General features: G+C 57.5%; 1 protein-coding gene across 4 annotated transcripts in view; it reads left to right on the forward strand.

Moving 5' to 3' along the window:
• The first annotated feature begins 5,980 nt into the window (after positions 1-5,980).
• Positions 5,981-27,943, forward strand: part of STARD8 (StAR related lipid transfer domain containing 8) — a 39,377-nt gene continuing 17,414 nt past the window's right edge. The window contains exon 1 of one of the 4 annotated variants that reach the window (XM_059859693.1): positions 5,981-6,005. Coding sequence is in view for 2 of the 4 variants with exons in the window: in XM_059859694.1 (XP_059715677.1) it covers positions 21,328-21,391 (64 nt within the window). In the remaining 2 variants the exon portion in view is untranslated. Of the gene's footprint in view, positions 6,006-15,377; positions 15,580-21,309; positions 21,392-27,142; positions 27,297-27,943 lie in introns of those variants that run through there. The other 3 variants (XM_059859692.1, XM_059859694.1, XM_059859695.1) reach the window with 3 other exon arrangements.

The following is a 27,943-nucleotide window of genomic DNA, read 5'->3' on the forward strand; positions in this document are numbered from 1 at the left end:
GGAGCTCCGGTGCAGCCCGTGGTTTGTGTGGCAATCCTCATGTGTCCTGAACCCTCTCAATGTGCCCATGCCCTGCACATCCCACTCGGGAGCTACTGGAGACTGAAGCACATCTGGATTATTTTAAATGAGGAGCTTTTTAATGGAGAAGCAGCGGTGGCAAGTGGGCAGGGGGCTCACAGGTGGCATGGGGCAGCTGTGGGACTGCGGGGAGCTGGGGAGTGTCTTCTGCTGCCCCTGGGCATCTCCCAGCTGCCTTCCTGTGGTCTGCTCGTGGCGGTACCTCTTTGGTGCCATCAGAGACATTTGGCCTCTTGGGCTGGAGCTGGGCACCAAGCTCTGAGCAGGGCTGGCCCCACAGTGCAGCCCCAGCCCTGGGGAGCTGTGGGGAGCCATGGGGTCCTGTGTGCTGGCCCTTGCCGGGCACAGCCTCCGCTCGGGGGCACAGAGAGGGGTTCAGCCCTGTCCTTGCCCTCTCTGCCTCCCCACTGGGGGCTGCAGTTTCCCCGCCTTCTCCCTCCCCCGTCCCTGTCTCACCGCCCTCGTGGTGTCACAGCCCCAGCACCGCCAGCACCCGCCCCGTGTCCGGCGTCGGGAGAAGAAAAGGGTCCCTGTTCCCGCTGTGCTAATGGGGAAACGCCAGCTCGGCGGGAGCTGCGCCCTTCCCAGCCTCGGGAAATGCCTGTGCCCGGCGGAAAGTGGAAAATCCCCGTGTGCCGCCGGCTCGGGGCTCGGCTGGCCCAGGGGAGACCCCGCTCACAGCCCGCGGTGCCAGCGCGGCTTCTGTGGCTGCGGGGACCCGGCCTGGGCTGGCACTGATCCTGGGCGACAGCCGCCACAGCAGTAGCTCATCGGCACACAGAAATAGCTCCGGCCCTGGACACGGGATCCTCCTTCCAGGGAATGATCTGTTGTGGGGAGAGGCTGTACCTGTCCTCCGAAATACCGGCCCTGTCCCGTGACTTTCGGAGAAGGCGGGATGTGTGTGGCGGTGGTGGGGCTGGTTGGTGACATCCTGGTGTCTGTCCTGGCTCTGGGCAGCAGTGGGCAGCTCTTAGTGAATGTCTACAGGGTGACAATTTCCTTAGAATCAGCTTCTTAAAATTAACTCAGGTTTAAAATGGGTTCTCATGTGGGTCTGAGGAGGATAGTGACACACACACATGCACACACACGTATTTATTTATAGAATGAATGGGTATTGCTTTTGCTTGTCCTGTAAGCTTGTCTGCAGAGTGGGTACATTAGGAATTTTGGGACAAGCCAAATGCAGCAGTGGGGTCAGTCCCCTGTCCACTCAGCAGAAATACCCATTTGGTGTGCACAGCTCCTGACACTTCCCCATGCATCCAGTCCCCAGGAGCTATTCCTGCCGAGGACAGTGTCCTGGCATGCTGAGGAAGGATCCAAGATGTAGCATTACTGGAATGCTTTTGGGATGACCGGGTAGGAAGAAGCTACACAAGTATGCAGAAACCGCTGTGGTTTGTCTCCCAGGCCTGGGAATGAGACAGCCTGCTTCTATTTGTGCTAGCTTGGCTTTTTTAGCTTCTGGAGGAAGTGGGAGAAGGACCTGATGCCACTGGAGCCAGCAGGGGCAATTCTCTGGGTCCTGGCAGGGTTATGGCTGAAGCAGCAGGGCCTGTCCTGCCCCAGAACAACACACAGTGCTGAAGGGTGAGCCTCTGATGGGAAGAGGAGCCCAGTGCCACCAAGCCTGGCAGTGCCTGCCTCTCTGAAGGGACAGTCCCTCCTGTCACAGCTGCCTTCAGCCTCACCCAGGCCCTGATGTCCCACAGCCTGTAAAATCATTAAAGAGTCTCCTTGGACTCCTCAGAATGACAATGGCAGAGCCTTTCACTGTGCTGGCAGTGCCCCTCTGTGTCCTGGCCACGGTGGTGGTCCCCTGGCAGCCTCAGCCCCAGGGCAGCAGTGCCCAGCGAGCTGAATGGAGGTGTCTGGCAGTAAGCAGTGCCCCAGCTGCCTTCATCCCTGCAGGGGACTATTTGCAAGTCCTTGGGGTAAAACTGCAGCTCTTGAGGCAGTGGTGGGTGAGTTACTGAGGCTGGGCAGCAGCACTGGGCTTTAAATCCCATGGAGAAAATCCCTGCTAGGAGAGGTGACCCTGGTGGGCAACGTGCCACAGAGGTGAGACTGTCTGTCCATCCCTGGGTTTTTGAGGGATGAGAAAAGAGTGGTGTACAAAGCTTGTGCTGCCTTGGTGTCCCCAGCCCTGCTGGGGACATTACTGGCCCAGTTACACCAGCAATGCAGGGGACAGGGTGAGGAGCTGCAGCTGGTGCCAAGGCTGGGAGCAGTGCCAGAGCCCGCTGAGGAATGAGTGAGGGGGAGATGGAAGGAGGCAGCTGGAGCCGGCGCCGGGACTGCTGCTGCCTGTGAGCTGCTGCTGGGGCCATGGCAGAGCTGTGCCAGTGCCACCAGGGCACTGCTGCATGTCTAGGGCCCTGGTGCTTCTCAGGTCTGCTGGATGCTGGATACGGGCAGTGCCTCATGCCATCCTCCCCAGGCAGGTACATCTGACATGGCTGTGCCATGGTCTTCCCTGCTTTTTGTGCTTGCCTTCTCTCTCTTATCCTTATGCTTTGGGGCCCCACACCCAGTCCTGGCCTGCCCTGACACGTGGCACTGGACACAGCTGCCACAGGCACCAGCTGCTGGGGGTTGGGTACAGACATGTCACATCCTGAGCAGAACCATTGTGCTTTGGCTCGTGTTCCTCCTGCAGGTCCTGTCAGAGTGGAGCTGACACCAGCCCGAGATGGGCAGTGGGCAGGAACAATCCCACTGGAGAGCCTGATGCCAGTCCAGGGTGGGTGACAGCCACCAAGGGTCCTTGGGAGTAGGGCGAGTGCAGACATCACTGTGGATCTGCTTGCCCTTGCTCCTTCTGAACTGCTGACACAAATCACCATTTGGGGGGTGTTCTTGTGTTCCTGCAGGAAGAATCCTGATCCGAGGGGCTGTGAGTGGGGAGCTGGCACAAATGTTTGTGACTTGACCTTTTATTGTGGCGCTTGTGAAGGAATGATGGTTGCAGAAGGCAGATACGGAGCTGTGAATAGCTGGAGTGAAGGGCTCAGACATATTTGATGGCTGGAGAGATTCCCTTGGGTTGTTTGCCCCGATGGATCCCACCAGCAGACTGGCCTTGCTCGACTGTGCCCGTGGTGAGGCCAGCAGCACCTGAGCACCCAGGGATGGCACCATGGCTGGGTACACCTTGTGCCTGCAGAGGAGAGCGCCGGGAGCTGCCAGCCGGCTCAGGCACGACCGGAGTGACAATCTGAACCGTCCAGGGTTTGGGTTTCTAACGTCCTACATGTGCCTTTGACAGCCAAAATCCCCTTTCTCCCACTCTGGAGTGTCGGTCACCCCTCGCCCCTTCCCACTGCCTGGGAATGGAAGCAGCTCGGGTGCGTTCCAGGCAGGAAGGAAAGCCTGGAGCTGTTTAAAACTCGCAATCTTCAGGGAATTTCAATCGCGTCCAAGCCCGTTCCCAACCAACTGAATAACGGTGCAGGGTTTGAATGCTGGCCCGCCTCCGCCGCTGCCTGCCGCTCCTCCCTCCGCGCCGTCCGCACCGGGCTCTGCCGGCTCCGCCGCCGCAGCGCTGCCATGGGGGTGCCGGGGGGGGCTCTCCCCGCTGCCAGGGGCAGCGCCGCTCTCTAAGGGGGTCTGCCGGGCCCCCCGGCACATCATGCCATTGCTGGACTTCTTCTGGGCTTGCTTCAAAAGAGCCAAGGTAGGGGAGCGCTGCCCCGCGGTGTCCGTCGCCGACACGCTCCGCTTTGCGAAGCCTCTGCAAGGGGCGCTGGGGACGCGTCCCCGGCGGGGCTCGGCTTCTTCGCGGTGTTGGCGTCTGCTCCGGGGGTGTCGTGCCCGCGGAAGGTTTAATTTTGGCTGGGCCGTGTGTAGGTGCGCTGGTCCCTGTGCACTGAGCTCGCCCGCTGCCCTTTCCTGGGTCACCGTGTCCCGGCAGCGACAGCCCTGGGCGGGCAGAGGGCTCTGCCCGGCGAGCTGGGCTCTGTGTGTGTATGTGTCTGTCTGTCTGTGTTTTTGTGTGTGTGCACACCCTCAGCCCCCCGAGGTGGTCAGCCCATGCCAGGAGGGTCCTGCAGTGCCTGCCTGTATGGACATCCTTCCCAGCCCAGAGGCTCAGGTCACCCGTGGCATGGCTGTGGGACTGTGGCCAGCCTGAAGGGTCAGGGCAGCTTGAGCAGGATGACAAAGGAGCAGCAAGGCCAAGGGCCCCCAGTATTTTATTTCCTGCAGCAGCAGTTCTCATGGCGTGACATCTGAGATTTTTCTCTAGGGTTTAATTCTTCATCTGCCACCTTAATAACAAACGACTCTCCCTGCCTCCTCCTGGTCACTGTTGGTTTATTGTGTTCCAACCCATGCAGTGTGGTGGGAGGTGAGCTGGGGAGATTGTGGAGTTATAGTTAGTGTGAATTTCAGGAGTTTCAGATTGGGAAAAGTGTTAAAATCCCTTTTCAGACAGTGCTGTACACCGGGCTGTGCTGAGTGAGTGGATTTGCTGTGGTGAAATGAATGTGGAATGCACGCTGTCCCCCTGGGCTTTCAGGGCAATGCTTAAAATAGTTGAGTCTAAAAATGACATTTGTGAAATTCATTGGTAATATTAGTGGCTGTCTTGTCCCTGCTGTCTCATCCCCGCTGTCTCTGGAGAGCTTAGCTGTCCTCATTAACCCTGTTTGTCCCTGTGTGCTGCGTGTTGGCATTGCCATCATACTGGTGGTGGCACGGACAGTGACACCGGGTCCTGCATGGCCACTGGCACAGCTGCAGCTTGGGATGGCTCCAGCCTGGCCTGCACAGGCTCTGGTGCCCACAGGTTTCAGCCTCCTTGGAAGCACCCAGCAGTCCCCTGCCTTCAGCCCATCTCTTTAGCCCAATGTGGGGTCTGGTGGCCCAGCAGGCCAGGCCACCACCCTCCTGGTTGCCTTCAGTGGCCTCCTGTAGGGCTGAGCCTTCTGCTTCAGCCTGGACCCTCTCTCCTCCCCATGCCAGCGCTGCTCAGCTGCTCACCACCAACAGGCGAGGAATTCTCACCTTCCTTGCTGAGGAATTTCTTGAACAGGGAGAAACGTGCTGGGCTCTGTCTGTGGGATTAAAGCTTTCCAGGCTAAATGAAGTGGATCTTGGCTGGTGGAAGATTTCATGGGAAAAGGAAAGTGTGGGAACAGATTGGGCAATGCCAAAGGATCCAGAGGATCTGGATGAGGGCACGCTGTGAGGTCCAGCAATGACTCCAGCCCTGGTGATGGCACCCCTCGGGCAGGCAGTGCTGGGGAAGCAGAGCAGCAGGGACATGGTTAAGCCTGGCTTCCCCGGGCCAGCTCAGCCCTGCTGCCCCGGCAGGAAGAGGGGTCCCGGGGTCCGTGGGAAAGCCGGGCTCGTTCCACGGCGCATTCCTGCGGTGATCCCGCCGGCACCTCCGGCTGTTCGAGGGGCAGCAGCACTGGAGGGGCTCAGTCTGCACCCAGAGAGGGACTGGGGAGTCTCCTGGGCTCTGGGCTCACCTCGGGACCAGGAATGGGGACCTTCTGCTGCTCCTCCACTCTGCAAAGTGCTGCTGTGTCCCAGGTGCTGCCAGGCCCTGCTGTGAATCTCGTTTCTCGTGGCTTCCCTCGGGAGCTGGGCTGGTGGGTGCCAGGTTTGCCATCTTTGCCCGGTGCTCAGGGCCCTTGCAGTGGCAGTGGTGTTTTACAACTGGGGTGATGCCCTTGGGAGAAGCCTTGTCCAGGGCCCCAAGCATCATTGCTTGTTCCAGCTCCGGGTCAGCACTGCTGGTCTCAGGTCACTTCTGGGCACAGGGGAGCTGGAGCAGGGACTGAGCCCAGATGTGAGGGGCGGCGTTCCACAATTGTGAGAATCAAAATGATAAAAAAAATTATTTCTATTTTTTTTTCTTTCTTTCTTTTCACAGAAATTCACGTTGTTAGAAGATAAAAAAGATGCAGGTAAGCTGCAACAATAATCTTTGGGGCAGGAGTGCCCTTGCTGTTAAACAAGGGCAGGTGAGCAGGGATCATAGGAAGAGAAATATCCCCTTGCTGGGTTCTTCTGCCAGCAGTGTGATTTTTCCCCCAAAACTGTTATTTTCATGAGAAAATATTTACAAAGGGACCTTGGTTCCTTTTCAGGTCCTCTTGTCTTTGTGGTGAGCAGCTTTGTGCTCAGCAGATAATCCCATGGGGAGCCCCAGAGCCTTGGCACTGCAGTGCCATGGGCAGGAAGGGCACCCCTGGCTCAGAGACCCTTGGCTTTGTGTGCCTGGGGTGTCTCACCCATGACTGTGGGGCAGGAGGGACTAGCAGTGCAGCTGCAGGCTGATCCTGGGGGTTGTGCACGGCTGCTGCTGCCCTGATCAGACCTCTGCCAAGGTGGGGGCACAGGCTGGGGATGGGGCTGCCCTGCCATGAGGGGTTTCTGGGTGCTGGGGAGGCTGGTGGGGGTCTCTGGGAGCAAGAGGAGGAGGAGGGGTGGGGGAGGGTGTGTGCCAGCAGGACCAGGAAGCAGGGATGGGGATAGGGCTGTGGCAGGGGGGCAGAGGAGCCTTTCCTCATCCCTCTGTTGGTGCCATGGAGGTCTTTGTGCAGTGACACCTCCATGTCAAACCCGTCCCATCCTACACAGGGTGCCCCATGGCCATGGCTCTGGTGGCCCTGGTGGCCCTAGAAGTGGAGGGACCTGGAGCTGGGGTAGCTCTGCTGCTTTGGGCACAGGGCTCAGGACGCGCCCTGTGGATGGTGGCTCTGGTGTCGGAGGTGGGGGCAGTGGGGCTGCCCACACTGCTGGCTGGAGCCCTGGCACCATGGAAAGGGAAACCCACTGTGCAGGGAGCCCATAGGATGTGCCTGGGGATCTCCAGGCAGTTCCCTGCCCAAAGGGAGGTGCACTGAGGGCCTCTTGTTCTCATGCACATAAGGGTGAGGTGAGCTCTGAGTCTGGCTGGTGAGAGCCCAGAGCACAGGAGAGCTCTGGGTAACAAAAGGTGCTTTGTGAGAGAGCCCCAGAGGTGTCTTGGGTGGTCTCTGGCCCTTGCATGGGAGAGATTAAGAACATAAAAGTCAAGAATTAAAGAGCCCTGTGGAAGGGAAGGGGCAGGGAAGGCTCCTATGGATCATGCTGTGACTGGGATTCTGGGGCAAAAAATGTTTATAGGGTTTTTTTCCCCCTTGGTTAAAACTGCCTGTAGAATCCAGGTCTCTCCTGATGAGGGCTCAATAACATGCAAATGACCCCAGTTGACACTTGCCTGTCACCTGTCCCTGTCCCAGCTCTGGCTGCTGGAGGGATGCTGGGTGGCCATGGGCTCTGGGGGCAGGAGGAGCAGGAGCTTCATGTCCTGAGCAGGAGCCTCGTGTCCTGAGCAGCTGCAGAGTTTCACACTGTGGGATTTGTCACCTGTGACTTGATGTGATGATGGGGCCATAGCAGCTCCTGGTGTCACTGTGACCTGCAGCAGCACAGTGCCTGGGGCAGGCTGCAGTTCTCCTTTTCCCATGGATTACACTGGACAGGAGCAAGCCTGCAGGGAGGTTGTGCCCTCCACTGGGAATAGGCCGGGGCAGATGCCTGCTGTCCTCTTCACCCATTGTCCCCAGAAGATGCTCAAACAAAGGGGGCATTCAGGCCATGCGCTTGGGGACACCATTCCTTTCCCTTATGATGATTTTCAGTCTCCTTGGATGGGTGGCACGAGGACCTCAGCTCCCAGCACAGTGGCACAAGGCAGGGTGAGATGGTTCTGCTTTATCCCAGCAGCTCTTGGCAAAGTGTCTCCTCCATCAATTCCCAGAGCTTGTCTCTGGCTTTCCCCCTTCAGCACTGCTGCTCTCCTAGCACACCTGGCAAATTCCCTGAGCTGCTTTCCAGGCAAGGACAGACCCACTCCCAACCCCTATTTGGAGCTGTGGTTGTGCTGCCACAGCCCCTTCCCTGAACATTGGCTGGATAAGGTCACTGTGGCTTCCCCCAGCATTAAAACACCTGGGTATGCCATGGCAGCTCCTGCAGCAGTGATGGTGGAAAAGAACTCGGATTTCATCTGCCTTCTTGGAGGTGATGTTCCAGCCGTGGAGCACATGGGGACTCCTCTGTCCCTACTCTCCCTTCTGCTGCCCTGTTTTGCATCAAAGCCCTCCCTGGCCCACCCTGAAGTCCCCTTGGCTGCATGGGACACAGAGCCCCTGCACAGCCCCAGACTGAACCACTGGAACAATCCCAGCTGGGTCAGGTTTCCATGGATTTCCTAACCCTTTGTTTCCTCTCCAGCATTCACTTCCCATGTATTGTTCTGGACTGAGCAAAAAGGAAAAGCTTGAAGAAAGGAAAGGCTCACAGCCTGGCCATGCACCTGAAAACTGCATCCTCAGAATAAATTCCTACCGAGAGCAGCACCAGGCCCCTCCAAAAGGGATTGGGAGGTGTTCTGCCCATGTCAAAGAGCAGTGGCTCCTCTTGCTGCTCAAGGACAGGGACGGAGCTGGTGGCTCCTGCCAGCACAGCCAGACAGTGGTGTCACAGTGGTGACATTGCAGCATTTCAGGGTGGGCTCCTGTGGCTGGATGTGGTGAACTAACAGGGAAAAGCAGCACAAGGGACTCAGCTGAACTTTTGCCCCTGCATGAAATAATAAGGTTGTATTTACTCAGCATCTGGATCACCGAAAATAACCTGCTAAATTTAGCTGTTGTTGATGTGTTGTCACAGCTGAGCTGTTCTTCTCTCCTTACACAAAAATCTCCTGCACTGGCTTGGTGGGCTTGTGGCCTGGGCACGAGGGCCCTGTTCCTCACCTGATCTGAGCCCATGAGTGTGGTTCCTGGGTTTGGGGGGAGAAGCAGAGACTGGGATCTGGTTTTGTCATTGTCTGAATGTGTTGGAAGGGAGACGGGCTGGGGGCTGACAGGTCCTGGGACCCGTGGGTGTGCAGGGGCTGCTGCTCTTGGCACTGGGGCCATGCTCTGGTTGTGGCATCAGAGCCAGCCAGGGAGATCAGAGGGGACCCATGGAGTGAGTGGGATGCTGGATGTGGCAGCAGGGACCCATTCTGGGCACTTCTGGAACTCCTTGAGAAACTGCTGCTCTTACATGATGGAAAAGGCAGTCATGGGGCTGGGCGTGGGTCAGAGCGCTAGGAAGTAGAAAAGCTGAACCGAATGTGATTATTTGTGGTTTTGGTGGGACATGTGATGAGGGGATTCTGTGCTGCTCCTTCCTCTTCCTCTTCCCTGCCCTCCTGGGTTCTGGCTTGGCTGGTGAATCACCAGTTCTCATTCTTGTGTCCCTCTGCCTGTAAAATTATTGTAGCTTTGACCCCCTGATGACTACTGCATTGACAGAGACCCCTCCCCCAGCTCAGCTCCTTCCTTCTGGGCTTTAATTCCAGGGCTGGAAATTTTCCCATTTCCTGTAGCTAACAAAATACAGATTCCCCCCTCTGGACAGCAGGATCCGCTCGCAGGTTGGGGAATTTTCTTTGAAGGCCAGAAAGGAAGAGCCTCGGTTAGAGAAAAGGTTTTTCTGTGTTGGTGAGCTTCAGAGCACGTGGGAAGTGCAGGGAATGAGCTGGGAAAAGGCCCCTTTAGCCACCTCTTGCCCGAGCGTAGCCAAGTTTTTCCCATGACAGCAAGGAGTGACTGAGACTGACTGGAAAGTAACTGCAGGCAGGAAAGCACATTTCTATCTGCATCCTCGGGTGGTTTTCATGAGACTGAAAGGAGCTAGAGGGAAGTTCCGAGTGTGGTCATTTCCCTGAAATTATCATGAGAAAATACACTGAAAACTGGCAGAAAGGTTTGGCTGGGCAATGGTTTTCTTTGGTCAGAACTTTGACATGCAAACTGCTTTAACTATCACGGTAAGGTAATCCTGTGCCTGAAGTAGCCCCTCAGTCCTTCTGCGTAAAGGTGGTGCAAAGGGAGCAGGCATGGGGCTGTGGCAGCCTCCTGGGTTTGTGTGATGCTCACGGGAGTTTGTTTTCAAAGCCCCGAGATGTCAGATGGGGGAAAAGTGGTGTGAGGTATTGGCAGGCCAGTCTGATCACGTTAATTCCTTCCCTTCTTAATGAAGAGCCACTGAGCCCTGCCCGGCGCGTCCGCAGGGCTTTGAACATCCGCCCGCCCCCAGGAGCGGAGGCGGCAGCGGAGCGGGGGTGACTCAGTTTTGGGAGGGTGCAGGTGAAACACGTGGCTCAGCATCACCTTCACCTCGGCCCCTGGTGATGCCCGAGCCTGGGGGAAGGGGCTGAGCGGGCTCCCAGGTGAGCGTCCGGGGGATGCTGCGGGCCCCGGCGGGGGGGGCGTCCACCGGGGCCAGCGGCTTCCTCGGCCGGAGGCGCGGGGAACGGGCGGAAGGGGAGCGGGCGTTCCCCGGGAGCGGCCCCGGTCCCGTGCCCGCATCCCGGCGGGGGAGGAGCCGCAGCTCGCCCGTCCCGCCGGAGCAGAGATGGGTCGCCGGGACGGGGCCGGGGTCGCGGCTCCGCGCTGGGGCTCCGGGCGCTCCCTGGGGCTGCGGCTCCGCCGCGCCGCGGCCGCGGCTCCGTGCGGGGGGAGACGGCGAGGGCGGGCAGGTGAGTGCGGGCCGGGGCTGCGGGGGCGAGCCCGGTGCGGGGTTTGCGAGCAGCCCGGTGCGGGGCAGCGCCGGGAGCGGGGCCGGCGCGTTCGCTGCTCGGCGGGCGGGGGACGGGGCTGGCGCAGGGTGGGCTCGGTGCGTGTCAGTGCGGCGGGCGCAAAGGGCAGAGCACAGACAGGGGATGCGGCTGAGGGGCGCGGGCTCTGCTTTCCGTCCAAACCCGAGCGATTTTGGTGGCGTTCTGGGCCATGCCCGGCTTTCTGTCGTGTCTGAGTGATGCCGGTCCCGAAGCCGAGGCGGGGGCTGTTCTGAGCCGACTGGTAAAGCAAATCATCCGCCCGAGGGTCGGTCAGGCGAAAAGGACTGCCACTTTTCATCAAAGAAAGAGCATTATTTTGTATTTGATAATGTTTTAATGATGCTTGTATCAGTCCTCTTGTCAAGGCTGTCAAAATGCTTAAGGAAGTTTTTGTTCATTTAGAACTCCGGTGCTAAAACTGGTTTGATGTGGCTTGTAAAGATGCCTGTGATAACAGGGTGTGGGTAATGATCTTGAAAGCCATTTATTTTGGGTTGTGTGAAGGAGGAACTGCTGCTGCCTGGTTTCTCCATTGGCTGTGATGCTTAGTGAACAATTCCACCTCACACCTGGAAACTCTTTCTGCTGATAAATTATCCCTTCAAGAATGCCCCAAAACACACTGGATGGACAAGGGCTATTCCTCAGGGATGAGTAGATAGGCTTAATTTGTTGTAGGCGAGGGGGAAGTGGAGTTCTCTAAAGATCTCCCACTGTTAGACCCCGTGCCAGTGACATTGCCTGGCTCAGAGCTGGCACATGTGGCAAGTTGTAGTCAGGGGCTGTTTGCCCCATGGATCAGAGGGGACAGGATCTCCTGCAGGGGAAAGGAGATTGTTCTGGGATCATCCACATGGGAGCAGGGAGCACAGATCCTCTCAGGCATCTCCTGGAGGGTCTGTGGTTGCTCCCAGGAGCCAGCCCTGCTAGGAAGATTTTCACAAGATTGCTCATCATCCTGTCTCTTTTCACACGTGCTGGTAACCCTGTGCATGCTTCCAAGGATGGACCAGAATGGAAAACCACGTTCTTAGACTTGCAAAGCATGCACTTATTTTTGGGACCACAGCCCACTTGCCTTGCCATATGTCCCCCGAGCAGCCCTGCAGCCCCTTGTGCCCCTGCCTGCTGCAGCCAGGTCCCCGTGTGGGCTGGGGAGCAGGGTCCTCACCCTCCTCTTGGTGGGCCTGTCTGGAGGCAGGAGCAGCAGCAGATATTCCCCCACCCCTGATGTGGTGAGAGGAAGCTCTGACTCGGGTGGGTGAGGCAGGAACAGTTGGATAATGGAGCTGGTTGCTCATCACTTGCCAGCATTTTGCCTTCCAGGAGCTGGGGGCTTTCTGCTCTGCTCCAGCAGTGGCCACATAATCCGGATTCCTCGGATAAATTCCTGCTGTTTCTCCCAGATCTGTGGCTGCTGTTTTAATTGCCTGGAGCTCCAAGCCAGACACAGGACCCTTGTTGCACAAACCCAGCTCCATGAATGATTCTGTTGTGTGTGTCTCTGAGCTTCTCTTTTCCTCCCTCTCGCCCTCCTCCTTTGGAAGCCGGGGAATTCAGCACTGCTGAGATCCTGCCTGCTGTGTTCGTGCAGCTGGCAGCACGGCTCCAGCTGCCATTTCGGCTGTGCCAGTCAACCTCTTTCCCCTGATTTTCCTCTCATGAAGGACATTGAAGCCATCCTCCTCCTCTTGGCTGGTTTGCTCCCTTCCTGGTGGTGTGAGGCCAGTGCTGAAACATCCCTGTGGTCCTGGAAGCTCCACGTGGATGGGCAAAGGTGGTTTCTGGGCTCTCTGTGCTGCAGATTCACTGTTTTCAGGGCTGTTAGGGATGCCCTGTGGGCCTGGGGCTCCTTGTGGGATTTGCTGGGTACCCTGTGTTGGAAGGGCTGCAGTGGCAGCATCTGGGTGATGCTTTTAGGGCTGGGGACTGGGAAAAGCCAAAAGATGTTCTGCACTAGGGCAGCTGGACAGAGATAAATGGGGCATCCCAAGGTGGGCAGGGATGCCAGTATAGGCTGGGCCAGCTCTGCCAGGGGGTGGCACCCTTCATGTGAAAATAACACGAGTTTCTCCCGTTCTCCATCCACAGCAGTGGAAAAACAGGAGCCATGGATAATGCATTAGCAGGGCAGGAGTCCCCTGGCAGCTGGGTGTGACACACATGCCCCAGACCCCATTGCCTATGGGTGCCTTTTGAGGCTCTGTTTGTATTTATATGCCTGAAAGAAAACGGTAACCTTTTTTTATCCCCATTTATTTGGGTTGTTGGAAAAGAGCAGCAGTGAAAAGGCTGTGGTGTGCCGGAGCAGGCTGTGTCCGGGGGGTGCCTGGGTTCCTCTTCTGCGGGGGGTTCCCAGCTGGAGCAAATGTGTTTTTCCTGTGGATTCGGAGTCGGTTTTTGTCCCTTTCCGCCGTTTCCTCGCTGTGACTCTTCCGGGGGTTTAAGGAGCCGGGGGCAGCAGAGGGATCCGTGTCCCGCGGGGGCCGGGGGGGGGTCGCGCTTTGGGACCCCCGGGCCCCGCCTGGGAGCGGCCGCCCCCGCTGCCCCCGCCGCCGCTTTCCAGCTCAGCGTCTCCGCGAGATTTCCTGCTCTTGCCTCCACACCCTCCCTTGTTCCTGCTTCACGCAAGGAACGAGCGGAAAAATGCCTGAAACCTCTGAGCCCGGCGCTTCTCCAGTGGCCGTCACCGTGCTGGGACCACCCGGGTGAAACAACCATCCTGGCTGTCCCCGGGGTGCTGGCTTTTGGGGTCAGCCAGCACTCCAAAGTTCTGCACCCGGAGTGTTTCCAGAGCCTCTGCTCACCCTCTGTCCCTTTTTGTCCCCTCTTCGGGGAGCCGGACTTGCGGGGGTCAAGGCTCGGCTGGGTCCTGACACCCGGATCCCCCTGACCCCTCCTCTGCCCGCGGGTGCTCACAGCCTAAATGACCTTCCAGTGATCCCCCCCGGATCAACAGCTTCTCCCTTCGCTGGGGCTGACCCCGGGGGGAACCGGCTGCCTGCTGTCACCCCCTGCCCGCCCCTCGGGTCCAGCTGGCGAGGGGCTCTCAGGCACAAAGCTGCGGGAGGAGTTTGTAGCCAACAAGAGGCGCATTGAGCAGCCTGTGCTGAGTCCCTTCCCTCCGCGGGGAGAGCCAGGGCAGGGGGGGCTGCGGCGGGGCAGAGGTGGGTGGGAGGAGAGTCAGGAGCTTGGGAAGGAAGGAAGGAGATGTGCCTCTCAGACTATGAAAACAATGGGGAAAAATCCTGTTTTTTAACTTGATTCTCTCGTGTCTGGAGCTTGGGCACCTCTCCAAGCAGTGATTTCCAGAGGAAAGGTGGTTTATGGCATCCCTGCAATGTACCTGGTCTCTCTCCTGCTTTTCTAGTTATCCCACCCCAGATAATTGCCTGCCTCCATCTCACCCTCTGCCTCCTCTGCCTCTCCCTCCATGCTCTGTCTTCTTCCTGACCTCCAGCCCTTTCACCTCTCATTACTCACAAAAATTTCATCCTTCAAGTCCATTTTAAGCACTGTTTTTCCCTCTTGCAAATCTCCTGTGGCTGTGCCCCTCTGGTGTGACAGGTGGTGTGGTCCAGAGCCAGGTTGTGAGGTGTGTGTGCCGTGAAGAAGGTCTTCCTCACTCTGCGCTGTTGGAATAGGAACTACAGAGGAGTGCAAGGGGATTTTTGGGGACATGAGTCCCTGCGAGCAGCCCCACTACTCCTCTCAATGCCACCCTGTGCCTTCCACCCCAACTGTTCCATCTGCTGGCTCTGACCAACAGGGAGAGCTGGGGACAGCCAGGTGTGTCCAGAAATTGTCCTGGGGCTCCTCTTTTGGGGAGCAGCCTGGGGGATCCCTGTGCATCCTCAGCCCCGCGGGGAGGTGGCAGCTGTTGGTGTCCCCATCCTGCAGCCCCACGGGCCAGGCCAGGCCCTGCAGTTGCTGCTGCCAGTCTGGGAGTGGAGGGGGAGGGACGGATGAGCTGGGGGGGGCACGGGGGCCTGGGGCACTGTGGGACATGGATGAGGCTTGAGGTTCCACTGGGTTCCACATGGCACAGAATCACAGAATGGTTTGGGTGGGAAGGGGCCTTAAAGTTCATCTCTTTCCCCCCTCTGCCATGGGCAAGGACACCTTCCACTGTCCCAGGCTGCTCCAAGGCCCATCCAACCTGGCCTTGGACACTTCCAGGGATGGAGCAGCCACAGCTTCTCTGGGCAACCCATGCCAGGGCCTCACCACCCTCAAAGGGAAGATTTTCACCCATCTAACCCTTCTCTTTTACAGTGAAAAGCCAATCCCCCTTGTTTTGTCCCTCCATCCTCGTCCCAAGCTCTCTTGGAGTCCCTTTAGACACTGGCAGGGTCTCTAAGGTCTCCCTGGAGCCTCCTCCAGGTGAACACCCCCAGTTCTCCCAGCCTGGCTCCCTGGCAGAGGGGTTCCAGATTCCATCTCCATGTCCCTCCTCTGTCGCGGCAGCCCCTTCCCCGGCAGCGGCCGATGCGGCACCGGGGAGCCCCCACCGCTCCGGGCCGGCGCCAGGGCTGCGGGCGGATCCCGGGGCGGGCGGTGCAGGGGATGGGGAGGCGGATCCCGGGGATGGATGGAGAGGCGGATCGCGGGGATGGGGAGGCGGATCGTGGGGATGGGGAGGCGGATCGCGGGGACGGGGAGGCGGATCGCGGGCGGGCTCGCGGCACAGCTCCGCACCTGCCGCTCACACCGACAACAGCCGGAGCGCCGGCTGGCACTGCCGAGCCCGCCCGCTGCCCGCGGCGGCCCGGCCACCGCGATCCCCCCTGCGCCCTCCATCTCCTCCAGGGCCCTCTGTGCTCCCCCTCCCTCGACAGGTCCCCCGAGAGCGCGGCTGGACGGGGCACAGCCACAAGGTAAATGGGGACCTGCGGCTGGGTGCGGGGGTCAGTGCAGAGGAGGTGCTGGGTTTTGGGAGAAAGCACTCAGCAAGCTGCTGCCTTTGGGCTGTGCTCCGATTGTTGCACAAGCGTGGCAGAATCTCTTCCTGAAATCACTTACAGCTCTGTGTGTGGTGGAGTGAGTCGACAGGAGGTGACGGGGAGATACAGTGGCCTCAAGTTGTGCCAGGGAAAGTTTAGTTGGATATTAGGAACAATTTTTTCTCTGAAAGGACTGTCCAGCCGTGGCACAGGCTCCCGAGGAGTCACTGTCTCTGGAGGGGTTTAACAGCTGTGTAGCTGAGGCACTTGGGGACTGGGTTAGTGGTGGCCTTGGAAGTTCTGGGGGAACACTTGGGCTCGGTGGTCACAGTGGATTTTCTAACCCGAATGAGATTCACCTGTGGCTCCAGAGAACGCTGCTTAGCCCCGCTGTCTCCAGCAGCACCGGGATGCCCCAGGTGGGATGGGCATGCTCTGGCACCGGTGTCCGTGTCGGGCCGGACTCGGTGCCTGGAGGAGGTGGCTGTCGCTGCAGGTGGGGAGGATGAGGAGCTTGGAGCTGGTATGCAGCTCCTGACAACCTCGTGCAGTAACTGGATCCCCCTCTGTCCTCCTGGGCTGAGTCACGGCCGTGTGTGGTGCAAGAATCCGGGCGAGAATCTGCCTTTGGAGCGGCCGGTTCGGGTTCGGCACGTTCGGCTCCAGCTCAGTCGTGCTGACCCGCACACGGCTGGCAGGGCTCGGGAGGGATGCGGGGTTTGGGCCACCTGCCTTTCCCCAGGGCTCCTCCTCACCGCCTCTGCCTGGGATTAGTGCAGGTAGCCTGTGGCTGGGAAAGCAAGGATTTGCCATCAATCAGGGGACTCCAGATCAGGCCCTCTCCCTGCAGTGGGGGAGGCTGGGCTCTAAGTCCTGGCTTTCAGTGCCATGGGCACGTTTGCAGCTGGTTGGCTCCTTTGGAGCCCTTTGTCGTTGGTAGGGAGGGGTGGATTTGCTGTGTGTGTGTCATTTGTCACATTGTGACCCAGCAGTGCTCTGGGGAAGCGTGCTGCCAAGGTGAGAGGCTGCTTCCTCAGGGGCTCTTTGATGTGCCGAGCTCAAACACCAGCTCTTTGTGTGTTTGGATTTGTGGTTTGTGTTCTGAAATGCTCTGTGTGCTGAGGGCAGCAGAGCCTCTTCTACTTAAAGACCTTTGTACAGTCCCTGGGTGTTGGAGTGCATATCGTGAATTTTTGGCAGAAATCCATACTCTTTTCCACTTGCATACGTGAACTGTTATCAATGGCTGTGCCTTTTGCTGTTTGCACTCTCACCAAAGCCCAGCTGAGGAGGTGGCTGTGCAGCCACCCCTTGCTGCTCTTGTCACACGTGTGCCAACAGGAGCAGGGGCCACGGATCAGCTTGCATCCCATCAGTCTCCCTCCATTCTTGCAGGGGAAAAATCAGCTCCCACCCTTATCCTGACAGCTTGTCAGTATTTTCTGTGTGTGGCAAAACATGAAGTTCGAGCACGGAGCAGGTATCAAAGCTCCTTCTGAGGAGCAGCTCATGTTCTTGCCATGTGCTCGCACTTCCTCCAAGAAATCCTTTTCTGATAAAAGACTGAGTGCATAAATCCAGCCGTGCTTCCGTTGAGAATTCCTTGTCTGCATTGCCTCCAGTGCCCAAACCCCAGTGTGTGTTCACAGAACAGGCTGCCAGCGCTTCAGTTTCATAAGAGAACAAAATGTGGTTGTGCCCAAGGGCACGTCAGTACTTCCCTTTGGTTTTGTACTAATTTCAAAAAGATTTGAAAGTTCTCAAAGTCAATTGAAGTGAATGGGGGAACGAAAGGTCGCCCTTTCCCCGAGGGCATGCTGAGGCTGCTGCGTGACTTTGGGCAGAAGGACCAAGCCTGGAAATTGGCTGGCACTGAAGGGTGCAGGCAGTGCCGAGGGTAAATCACTGCCAGTAGAGAGAAGAACGAAGTCTCCTTCCTTCAAATGATCACCCTGTGGAAAGCCTGAGACAGTTTGCCTGTTGCAGGGGTTTGGGATTTGCCTTTGCCCTCAGTGTGGCTTTGGAAGGGCTTTTGCATTTGGTGTCTGTGGGAGTTTAATCCCCAAATTCAGGCAGGGACTGCAGGGAAGGGAATGCCTTTGGAGTGGTCGCTGTGGCCCTGATGCATGGAGAGCTGAAGGTCCTGTGGTGTGGTGGGGTCAGAGCATCCCCTTACACGGGGGTCTCCTTTCCTCACCCCAGCCCCATAGCAGAGATGTTGCTCCATCCCTTCTGCCCATTGGATTTGGTGACAAGGATTACCAGAGCCCAGGGATGAAAGCTGAGCTGTTTTTGTGCATGTAAAAAGCTTTAGAAGTGGCATGGGGGCTGTAAAAGCTGAGATGCTGTTGCTCTGCCAGTCTTCCCATCCCACGGTGTGCTCGTGCTGGTCCTGCTGCAGCAGCAATGGTACTCCAAGGCAAGAGGAGCCACAGGGAGTAACAGCTCCCCAAACCATGTCACAGGTTTGCTGAGCATGGGAACATCTCCCTGGAACTTGGGATTTCTTATTTCTCAACTTCCCTTCTTGCACATGGTGTTCCACCCCTGCTGGGACGTGTGGCAGAGGTGTTTGGGGGGTTTACCCCTGGAGGAAAGTTGTGCTGGAAAGTGGCTGGAGCCTCCAGGGGCCGGTGGCCAGGGCAGAGGAGCTCCTGTGAACCTTTGAGCAGAGCTGTGGAGGGGACTGGCGGTGGCACATTCCAGCGAGGCCGGGGGTCTCAGCAGGTTAATGATTGAGCTGCTCGGGCCCTTTGGCTCCTGCCATTTGCAGAGGCACCTCGGCAACATGGGAACCTTTCCAGGCTGCCGGGGATTTAAAGAGACAGGGTCTGTCCCTGCATTTCCAGTAAGAGGACACTTTTTCGGTGCTCTTCTGGTGATGGCTTCTGGATTTTTGTTGTCTGTTCGCCTTCTGATTCACTGGGTGTGTTACCTGCATGTCCTGCAGGAGGAGCATTGTTAGTGTGGAGCTGTGCTGGCCTCACTCTGCCCAGGCTCATCACCCTCTCCCTGATGATGCAGGTGTGACCCTGATCCCACAGGATGTGGCTTTTACTGGGTCCCCATGTGTCCCCTGCCTCTGGGTACTGTGACACCCATGGGTGGCCATGTCCCCAGCCTGCTGCTGTCCCCTGCAGCTGCTGGGTTAATCATTGACAGGTCCCCGTGCCACGTGGGCACTGGCCTGGCTGTTTGCAGAACGCTTATCAGCACAGGGCACTTGTCACCCCGTGCCAGTTACAGGCAGAGCAAACGTTAACGGCAGGGCTGGGAGCAGCTTCAGCAGCTCAGGGGACCTTCCCCAAGGGCTCAGCCACTTCCCATCCCACTGCACTGGAGGCACGTGGAACCCCAGCAGGGGTGCAGTGTCAAAGCCTGGGGGTCTACAGGGGAGACAGGCTGGGGGGGTGGTCAGGATGAGCCCTGGGACACCTGGCTTCTGGCGTGGTCCTGGGATGAACAGCTGGATTTCCATGGGTGCTGCAGCCAAGGCTTGGTCCCATTGCTTAAGTGAGAGCAGGAGCTGGTGGCTTCTCCCAGGGTGTCCTGGTGCTGAGCCTGAGGGGTCCTGTGTGCCCCAGCCTGGGTGAGCTGGGGGATCTCCTGCCCTGCAGGTGCGGGGGGGAGGACAGGAAAGCTGGCATTTAAAGGGAAAAGGAAGAAAAAAGGGAAAGGAGTGAAGAGGACAAGGCTTTGCTGGAAGTGCTGAAGGCTGGGCTGGAGCAGGGGTGGTTCTGAGGCTGCAGGTGGGGTTTGCTCTCTGGGGTTTCAGAGGGTTGGCTGCTGGCCTCTGCTGCTCCTGCTGAAACTGGAACTGACCCTGGGCAGGGCTGTCACAAGGCTGCAGGACAGTGCCCACAGCAGTGACGCAGAGGGCACTTGACCTCATTTCATCAGTGTCATTGGGCAAGAGCAGGATGTCTGGGCAGCCAGGGCTGGGTGGTGTTCCAGCTCTGTTTTTCCAGGCACAGGGTTGCCCCATGGCCTCCGGACACCTTCCTGAGCAAATCCCAGGATGGCTGGTGCACGGTGAGAGCCACTGGCATGAGCCTTCTGATAGACACACTGGGGGCACACAGGGACTGTGGCTGGGTGATTTCACCTGGTATGAAGTCGTGGGAGCTGTGGTGCTGCTTTCTTGGGAGCAGCAAGGATGTAGGAAGCAGTGGTTCTCCCCCAGCTAAAAATAATGGACATACACAAAGTGCAAAATCAGGGAGAAGGCAGAGGTTGCCTCTCTTCTCCAGTCAGGTGATCTCTCTCCTGCTGAACCCTGAGCCCTGGCTGCTGCTCTGGACAGACATTTGCGTCCCAGCCAAGTGGCAGCTGACCCCATGCTTCCCTTTCCCATGCCTGGCCTCACAGCTTCACAGCTCTTCCAGAGAAATTCCCAACCACAGCAGGCATGAAGGCGTTCTGCAGCAGCAGCTGAGCTGGATCAAACCACGCAGGGCCTCTGGGGCTGAAAGCACCAAGTGTCTGCTTATTAGGGGATGTTCAGGGGTGCTGGGGGCTGGTGACACAGAGTGCTTTGGCTGTGCCCTTGGCCTTGCTTTGGTCTTTTCTGCTGTACAGAGAGAATGGAATCACCCTCTCTGTGGCTGTGACCTGTGAGTGCACAGGAACACTGCCAGATCCTGGCACTGAGCTTATTTATTGTTTTATTTATTGTGCTGTCCCGTGCTGGAGGGCCTGGGGAGAGCGAGCTCTCTGCTCTCCACACGGGGCTCTTGGCTTTGCTCTGTCCTTGACTGACTGCTGGAGGCAGCTGCTTCTCCACGTCCTGGATTTCCTGTATTTCTTCTCTTTTTGCTTTCTTGTGCCTTGTGTCAGGACGTTGGTGTGAAGGCAGCGTTTGTGCTTCCTAAGCCTCCACGTGTGTCCCTGCTGGGCTGGAGCAGCTGCAGAGCAGGGCTGGCACGGGGCTGGGGGAGCTGCAGGGGCCCGGGGTACCCCATCCCTGCCCTCCACAGGAAGCTCAGGAGCCACATTTCCATCTGCTGGAGATCCCAGCACAGCCCCTGAGGGACCCTCGGAGGGGGGTGACTGACACACCCCACCCAGGGCCCTTGTGGAAAGGGTCTGGGTGGGGAGGGGGGCACAGGTGCAGCCCCCTGCCCCCCCTGGCTGCAGTGCAGGACCTCCAGCAATGCCAACAGCTGGGCAAGTTCCCCTTCTGCCCAGTGCCTCTGGGAATGGAGCCAGAGCTTTTGTGAAGTCAAGAGTGGGTCCCCAGCTATGAGCCTTTTCAGGGATTTGTTTGTGTTTGGATTCTGGGTTTTGTGGCATTTTTTTCAGGATCTGGTGATGCCACAGATAGGCTCTTCTCACATCACCAATGCAGACTCCTGACACCTTGAGATTCCTTGAGGCACACAGGGGTTGCATTTGCAGCAGGGACTGAAAGGGTTAATAAAGCTGCTTTGCAATGTGATTTTAAAAAAAAAAAAAAGCCAACCCATTTCCTTCTTGTCCAGAGACAGTTTATTTTCTGGGCATTCTTCGGGACACAGGGAGGTGCCTTTTCTTTAAGGCATTTCCTGTAAGCAAATTTATATTTGGCCTGGGGAGGGTGGGGAGAGGAGGTGGGTGCTGGGGAGGGTCCACAGCTGAGCCGGGTGACCTCAGCTTTGGCTCCTTGTCCTGAATTGTGGAGGTGGCAGCTGCGGGAGGAGCTGGATGGGCTGGCTGTCACAGCAGGGTGAGGAGCAGGGTCCTGTGGGGTCCTTCCTGTCACAGCAAGGTGAGAGTGGGGTCCTGCGGGATCCCTCCTGTCACAGCAGGGTGAGAAGCTGGGTCCTGCGGGGTCCCTCCTGTCACAGCAGGGCGAGGAGCAGGGTCCTGTGGGGTCCCTCCTGTCACAGCAGGGCGAGGAGTGGGGTCCTGCGGGATCCCCTGTGCCCCGACAGTGCTGCTGCCACTGTGCTGAGGCTGAGCTGGCATCCACGAGGCTGCTTTCAGGCCATCCATTCCATTATCTTTAAGATGATGAAGATAAGGGCTGCTGAACCCCGTATCCTTGCTTGGTGTGGCTGTCTTCCCTCCCCTAGGATGGCTTTGATTGCCACTGAAAAGTCCAACAAGCCAAGGTGGAAATACACCAGATCATCCACATTCACTGTGCCCCTGGGGTGGGTAGTGCAGATTTAACTCTTTCCCTGAGTATCTTTGATCAGACCTTGATCCTGGGCCAGGAAGACCCCGATGCCCCAGGCTGGGCTCCCCCAGGCTCCAGCTGCTCCCCGATGTTCCCTGTGCCAAACTTCTTCTCCCCCATTTTGTTTTCTTTTTATTACCATGATTTCCTAACATCGGAAGAGGCGAGTTATGAAACTGGAGTTATCCAAACACGTCTTGTTTGAAGATAGCGTTTCATCCAGCAGATGCAGCTTCCTGCCCTGTAAATGGCTCCCATTGTTTTGCCTTGGCTCCTGGCCCCGCAGCTCTGGGGTGTCGCTCTGCTCCAGCAGCCACAGGAGTGGTGGTCCCAGGGCTGGACTGGGAGCACTGGTACTCTGTAGGCAGCCTCTGAAAGCACCTGGGACTGCTCCAGGTTAAAGGCAGTGAGCTGGCAGGGTGCTGGCTGGGTTGGCTGCAAACATCACCTGCAAACTCGGGTCCTTGTGTGCTGAGCCAGGCACAGGGGTAGCACTGATGGATGGTGTGTGCATGGCAGGAGGCAGGGAAGAGGGGGTAAATAAAATGAGGTGGTGCTGGTTGGTTTGGTGAGGACAGTTCCCAGCAGAAAAGAAGAAGCAGCACACATTTTAAATTTAAAACATATTTTTTTAGTGTCCAAAGAGAGGGGTCAGAGGTGACCCTCAGGTGCTGCTGAGGCACTGGGAAGAAATTTTTTCCTGTGAGGGTGGTGAAGCCCTGGCAGCACAGGTTGCCCAGAGAAGCTATGGTTGCCCCTGGATCCCTGGAAGTGTCCAAGGCCAGGTTGGATGAGGTTTGGAGTAACCTGGTCTGGTGGAAGGTGTCGCTGCCCATGGCAGGGGTTGGAACTGGATGAGCTGAAAGGTCCCTTCCAAACGAAACCATCCTGTAGTTCCAAGAGTCAATGATTCTCTGATTCCTGTGGTGCTGTGGGATTGAAGCAGTGGTAACAGTCAGATTTGCTGGTGAGCTGCAGTTTTTTGCTCCATGTTCCCCCTGGGCACGGGGCTGCCAGCCTGACCTCGGGTGAGTGTCCTGCAGCTCCAGCCAAGCTCTGGCTACTGCAGGATCCTGGGCACAGGGAGGTGCAGCAGGAGCAGGCTGGGACCTGGTGAGTTTTGGGTGGATGTCCTTCCCCACCGGCAGAGCCTGCTTTGAGAGGAGCTGGGTGTGCCCAAAGCTCTTCCTCCGACTGAGGAAGCCTGGTGGGGATCACGCTGTCCCTGGAGCTCAGGCACGGCTGCTGTGCTGCAGCCACTCTGTGAGGGTGCCTCTCTTCTCCTGCTCTCCATGGCCTTCCCACCTGCTCAAGCAGCAGGGATTGTTTTTTAATTAATTTTTTGTTTCTGTGAACACTGTTAGAGGCTGGGGAGCTGCAGCTGTTGGCTCATTAATGAAGTTCTCTGCAAAACCGTGGCAGGAAGCAGTGCTGGACCCTTGGCTGAGCTCGTAGGTTGATGCTTTTCCTTCCTGCCCTTCTCAGCAAAGCAAACTCGCTTTGTGGCTGCCCCCACCTCAGTCCCTGCTCCCTCCCTGCTTTGGGTGTCAATTTTTGCTCTGAGGGTTGGGCTGGGGTCCCCCAGGCAGGGTCCTGGGGAAGGAGCCTGAGTCTTGTGTCTCTGTTTCTTTGGCCGTAGCGGTTGGAGAAGACATTGACAGCAAGGTCAGGAGTCTCAATGATTGGTGTTTGATAAGGTTCACTGATATTTTATCAGTGGACTCCAAGGACAGAAGGAAACTTTGTGAGTTAAGAAAATCTGTCTTGGCAGGGCCACATGCCCAAGTGCTCAGTGCTGGCTTGGGATGCAACTCAAATCCTCAGAGATCCCAGTCTCTCCTTGCTGCCAGCACCCACAGAGATCTTGGCCGTTCTTGGGCTGTTCTCTGGCTGTGCTGGCAGAGCCACTCACCTGCCCAGCTGCTTCACCTGGGATTTACCTGCTCTCATGCTGCTCCTTGAGCAGGGACTGAGCCGTGAAGGGCTCCTGGCAGCGTGGAAGATGTGTAAGACTGGGTTCCATGGATTATTGAACATTTGTGTTTCTTGGCCAGGCTCCTCGGCCCATTGTGGCACAGAGTGATGCACTGGTGGCTTTGTCAGTGCTTTCCCTGTTTTTCCAGCACTGCTTCCCTTCAGCTCATCTCCAGCTCTGCCGAACTCCTGGGTGGGGATGGGCACGGGGGTGTTCTGCAGTGGAAAGGGGAGGAGATGCCCTATCCCACCTCTCCCTCTCTGGGAATGCTCTGGGGACCGAGGAGAGCAAAGATCAGCTCCTGCAGCCCTGCTGGTGCTCTCAGGCTGCAGGGACCTTGTGCCACTACTCCACAGTCCTGTGGGCAGGTGGGAATGAAGCACTCAGTGAGCAGCCGGCGGGAAGAGCAGCGCGTCCTTGTGTGCAGCGGTCACGGGTCAGTGTCACCTGTCACATGCCAGGCAGGGCAGTGGAGTGTGGCTGGCCTTGTGTGCATGGCTGTGGCTCAGTGAGGCAGTGCTGGCTGAGCAGCCATGGGTACAGGCTTTGGGACTGGGATTTTGGGCAAATCAAGGCACCAGCTGTCTTGGATGGGGCTGAGGGCAGGTGCCGCTTGTCCCTGGAGATGCTGAAGTGTGCTGGGGCTTTGGGTCCCTTCTGAAAACTCACATGTGAGTCAAAAATTAGTCATAAAATTAGATGGATAAAGTTCTAGAAGTGTTTGACGTGATTGATTGACCACAAAGACATCAGCCAGCAGCACTGGGGGAGAGCTTTGCTGAGACAAAGGCTTCCTCAGAAGCACCAGTGGGGCAACTGCTGCACACTGCTGGGATTGGAAAGGAATGTTTGCTTGGGGAAAGACAAGCATTTTAGAGTGCTGTTCTGAAGGACACAGCCCTGAGTGCTGGGGATGGCTCCCCTGCCATGCACAGCTGCTGTGATGGGGGCTTGGCTGGGGAGGTTTCTCCCTGTGTGAAACCAGTGGCTATTCCAGAATGACTGTCTGGAGGCCAAAGTGTTCTTAGTATCACCCCTGGGAAGCTCTGAACAGGCTGAAGCCTTTGCCAGCCCTGGCATCAGCCAACCATCAGGAGGGGATCTGTCACCCACGAGCAGCCCCATCCTCACCATGCCCAGCTCTGGGCACCAATGAGGCCGTTGTGCAGTGAGGCCCAGACAAAAAACCCCAAGTGGGCCTTGCTGTGACAAATCTTTTCCTTACAGAGGGGTTTTCACATGGAAGGGAAGCTGGAACAAACATACCCGTTCCTGCCAAAGGCACTGCTCTGCCAGTAACTGGCCTCTGCTTCCTACTGCAAGTGGTTGATGTGTGGAATTGGGGCTTCCTGCTGCCTGCTGACCCCTGGGCTTCTCCTTCTCCTGACCCCAGGAGCTGTTCCTCTGCTCCTGACCCTGCTGTTGGCAGCCACCACTCTGGCTCCGGTGTGCTCGGCGTCATAACTTCCCGTGAGCCGGAATAGCTGTGCCAGGGTGTGAACTCCTGTGCCTGGAAATCCCTCAGAAGGCTGGGAAGTGCTTGGTTAATTAACCAAATTGAAGAAGAGTTGTTTGACCCATGTCTGGGAAGGGTTCCACCTGACTTAGAGCAAAGGTCTTGGGATTGTCTTTTAGCCACGGAGCAGCCCAGGTCCCTTTGTGCATCCTTGGATCCTTCCCGATCCATGGCTCTCCTCTATGTCTCACAAGGCTTTGCTTGCCTTGGCTCCTCAGAAATGCTGTTTTTTACATAAAGGGCCCCATTTTGGTCTATGCCCGGGTGCAGGGTGGGCTTGGCTGTGGGAAGGGGCACAGGCAAACCTGTGCTGAATTCTCTGGTGGGAGGCAGATGGATGGGACCATGTAAGCTGACTCTGCCATTCCCATGATTTATCTTCCATTGGGATTCAGCATCTTGACTGTCAGACCAGCGTAAGAGTCTCTAATATTGCTTGAGGCCAGGTTTTTTAGCCTGTTTTATAATATTCCCTGACATTCCCCACATTCCTGTCAAGGAGACTTCTGTATTTTATTGAAATGTTCCTTCATCTCTTTGGAAAACTGTGACACCCTTTAAGACTTCTTCAAAATGCTGCTGTCCTGGCATTTCCTGTTAGCTCCATAAAGAACGGGAAGCCTTGAGTTTCAACTCCAGCCCCAAAATCATCTCCTTCCAGTCAGGAGATGAAGAAGGAGGTAGACCATGTGCTCCTGTTTGACTGAGTGACCTCCCTAAACCTGTGTCCCTGCTGTGTTTCCACCCCTGTCTGCAGGTTTCACAGCCCCCCATGTTTTTGGGGTGATATTGGGCCTGTCACCTGCGTTTCCATCATTGTCACAGCCTGTCAGGACAGCAAGGTCTGACAGGCTGGGGACGCTCTGGGTCTGTGAGCTGAGGGCGGGTGGGATGTTTCCCAATGCTGTATCCCTGGATAGGGATGAGAGACCTATGGTGTTTCTCACTGGGAATCAGAAGCAAGGTGAGATGATGCTCAGCTCATTCTGGGAATGATTTGTGCCAAAGCTCTGGTTTGGGAAGTGCAGGCACAGGGAACGTGGTGTTCATTGCTGAGACTAATCCTGTGTCAGACACAACTTTTTGCTTGGACTGTGCTGACCCCTCTGCTTTGGGCTGAGAGGTGAGCACACTCCTGCTGCATGGGGAAGAAGCATTCCCCGGGCAGGTGGAGCATACTGGGCTCAGCACAAACCGTAAATATGTAGGGAATTGGGCAATTTAATTTGGATATCTCAGATTGCAAAGAACTCAAGAACTGCTGTTCTTGTCCCTGAACCATCTTTTTGAGCTTTTTGTCCTCTTTGATATCTTGAGGGACTGGGAAATTTATGATGACCCAGCCTTGGCCACTTTGGGTCACTTTTCCCATCCCTCACACACAGAACCTGCTGGCAGCTCCTGCTGTTGTGCTCCGAGAGCAGCCTCGGCTGAGGCTCACAGCTCTGGTTTGATGACGATGAGAGTGGCCAGTCTGATGATGAGAGGGGGCTTTGGGGTGTCCATCCCGGTGTCCTGCTAGACAGGACAAACTCCCCACCGGCCCCTCTCCCAGCCCAAGCAGCCGGCACCATGCGGGACGCTTCGCCCTTAACCCTTTATTTCTCGGGTTGGGACGGGAAGCTGAGGCTCACCTGGCGGCATCGGGGTGCCGAGCTGGGCAGGACGGTCCCGTGCTGGGCAGGACGGCGGGGCTGGGAGCGGTACCGGATGGAGCCCTGCCGGCGCTCCCACCCCCGCCGTGGCGCTCAGCCCTGCGGGGCCGGGATGTCCTGTTTGCCGGGGCCCCGGGGACACGTCGGCTCGGCTCGGCTCGGCTCGGCTCGGCACAGCCCTGCAGCTCTGCCATGGAGTGCCTGTGCGAAGGTCTCCTGCCGCCGCTGGACAGTGCTGGGTGGCCGAGGAGGGCGTGAAGGAGGCTGGGGGTCATGCTGATATTTTTTCTGCATTTAATCCACGGGTTCCAATGAACAAAACCGGGATTAACAGCTCCTGCCATGGTGAGTCTGCTCGTGTCTCGGCTCTCTGTTAGGATTGGGAGGCTCCAGCCAGCAAACGCTCTCGGGGGAGGTGGGAAAGGCTCTAAAATGACCTTTTTTCTTGTTAGAGATTTCTTGGAAGCAGCATTTCCTGTACAGCAGGGCGGTTTGCTCCGGCTTTTACAGAGCGGGGGCGAGGGCAGGGTTCAGAGGTGTCGCTTGTGTTGTTGTTAAAATTGTTGGGGAGGTTTTTTTTCTCTTTTCTCGAAAACCAGAATTTCCTTCACGTTTTTTCCTGTGCCCGGAGCGGGGCTGCAGCAGGATGTGCAGGAGCCCTCTGCCCTGCTGGGACCGAGATGCGGCTGAGCGGGGCAGGGATGCGAGGGGCGGTGGCGGTGACAGAGCACGGGCTGGCCTCAGTCACACCGCCAGCAGCTTCTCCTTCCCCGCTCTGCTCCCCACGGGAGCTGCAGCAGGCAGAGGAGACCTGGAGCCCTGACAATATTTGGGTTTATTTCTGCCAGAGCCAGCCAAGGCGGTGGGAGCGCTGCGTGCCAACTCCTCCTGTCTCCGGTTGTTTCCTGAGCCAAAATCCTTTCGGTGAGCCCGAACCCCCCCGGCCCTGGCAGGCGGAGAGGGCGGCATGGCCAGGGGTGCGATGGTGCTGG

This window comes from Haemorhous mexicanus, chromosome 14 (assembly GCF_027477595.1).
Source record: "Haemorhous mexicanus isolate bHaeMex1 chromosome 14, bHaeMex1.pri, whole genome shotgun sequence".
NCBI lineage: Eukaryota > Metazoa > Chordata > Aves > Passeriformes > Fringillidae > Haemorhous > Haemorhous mexicanus.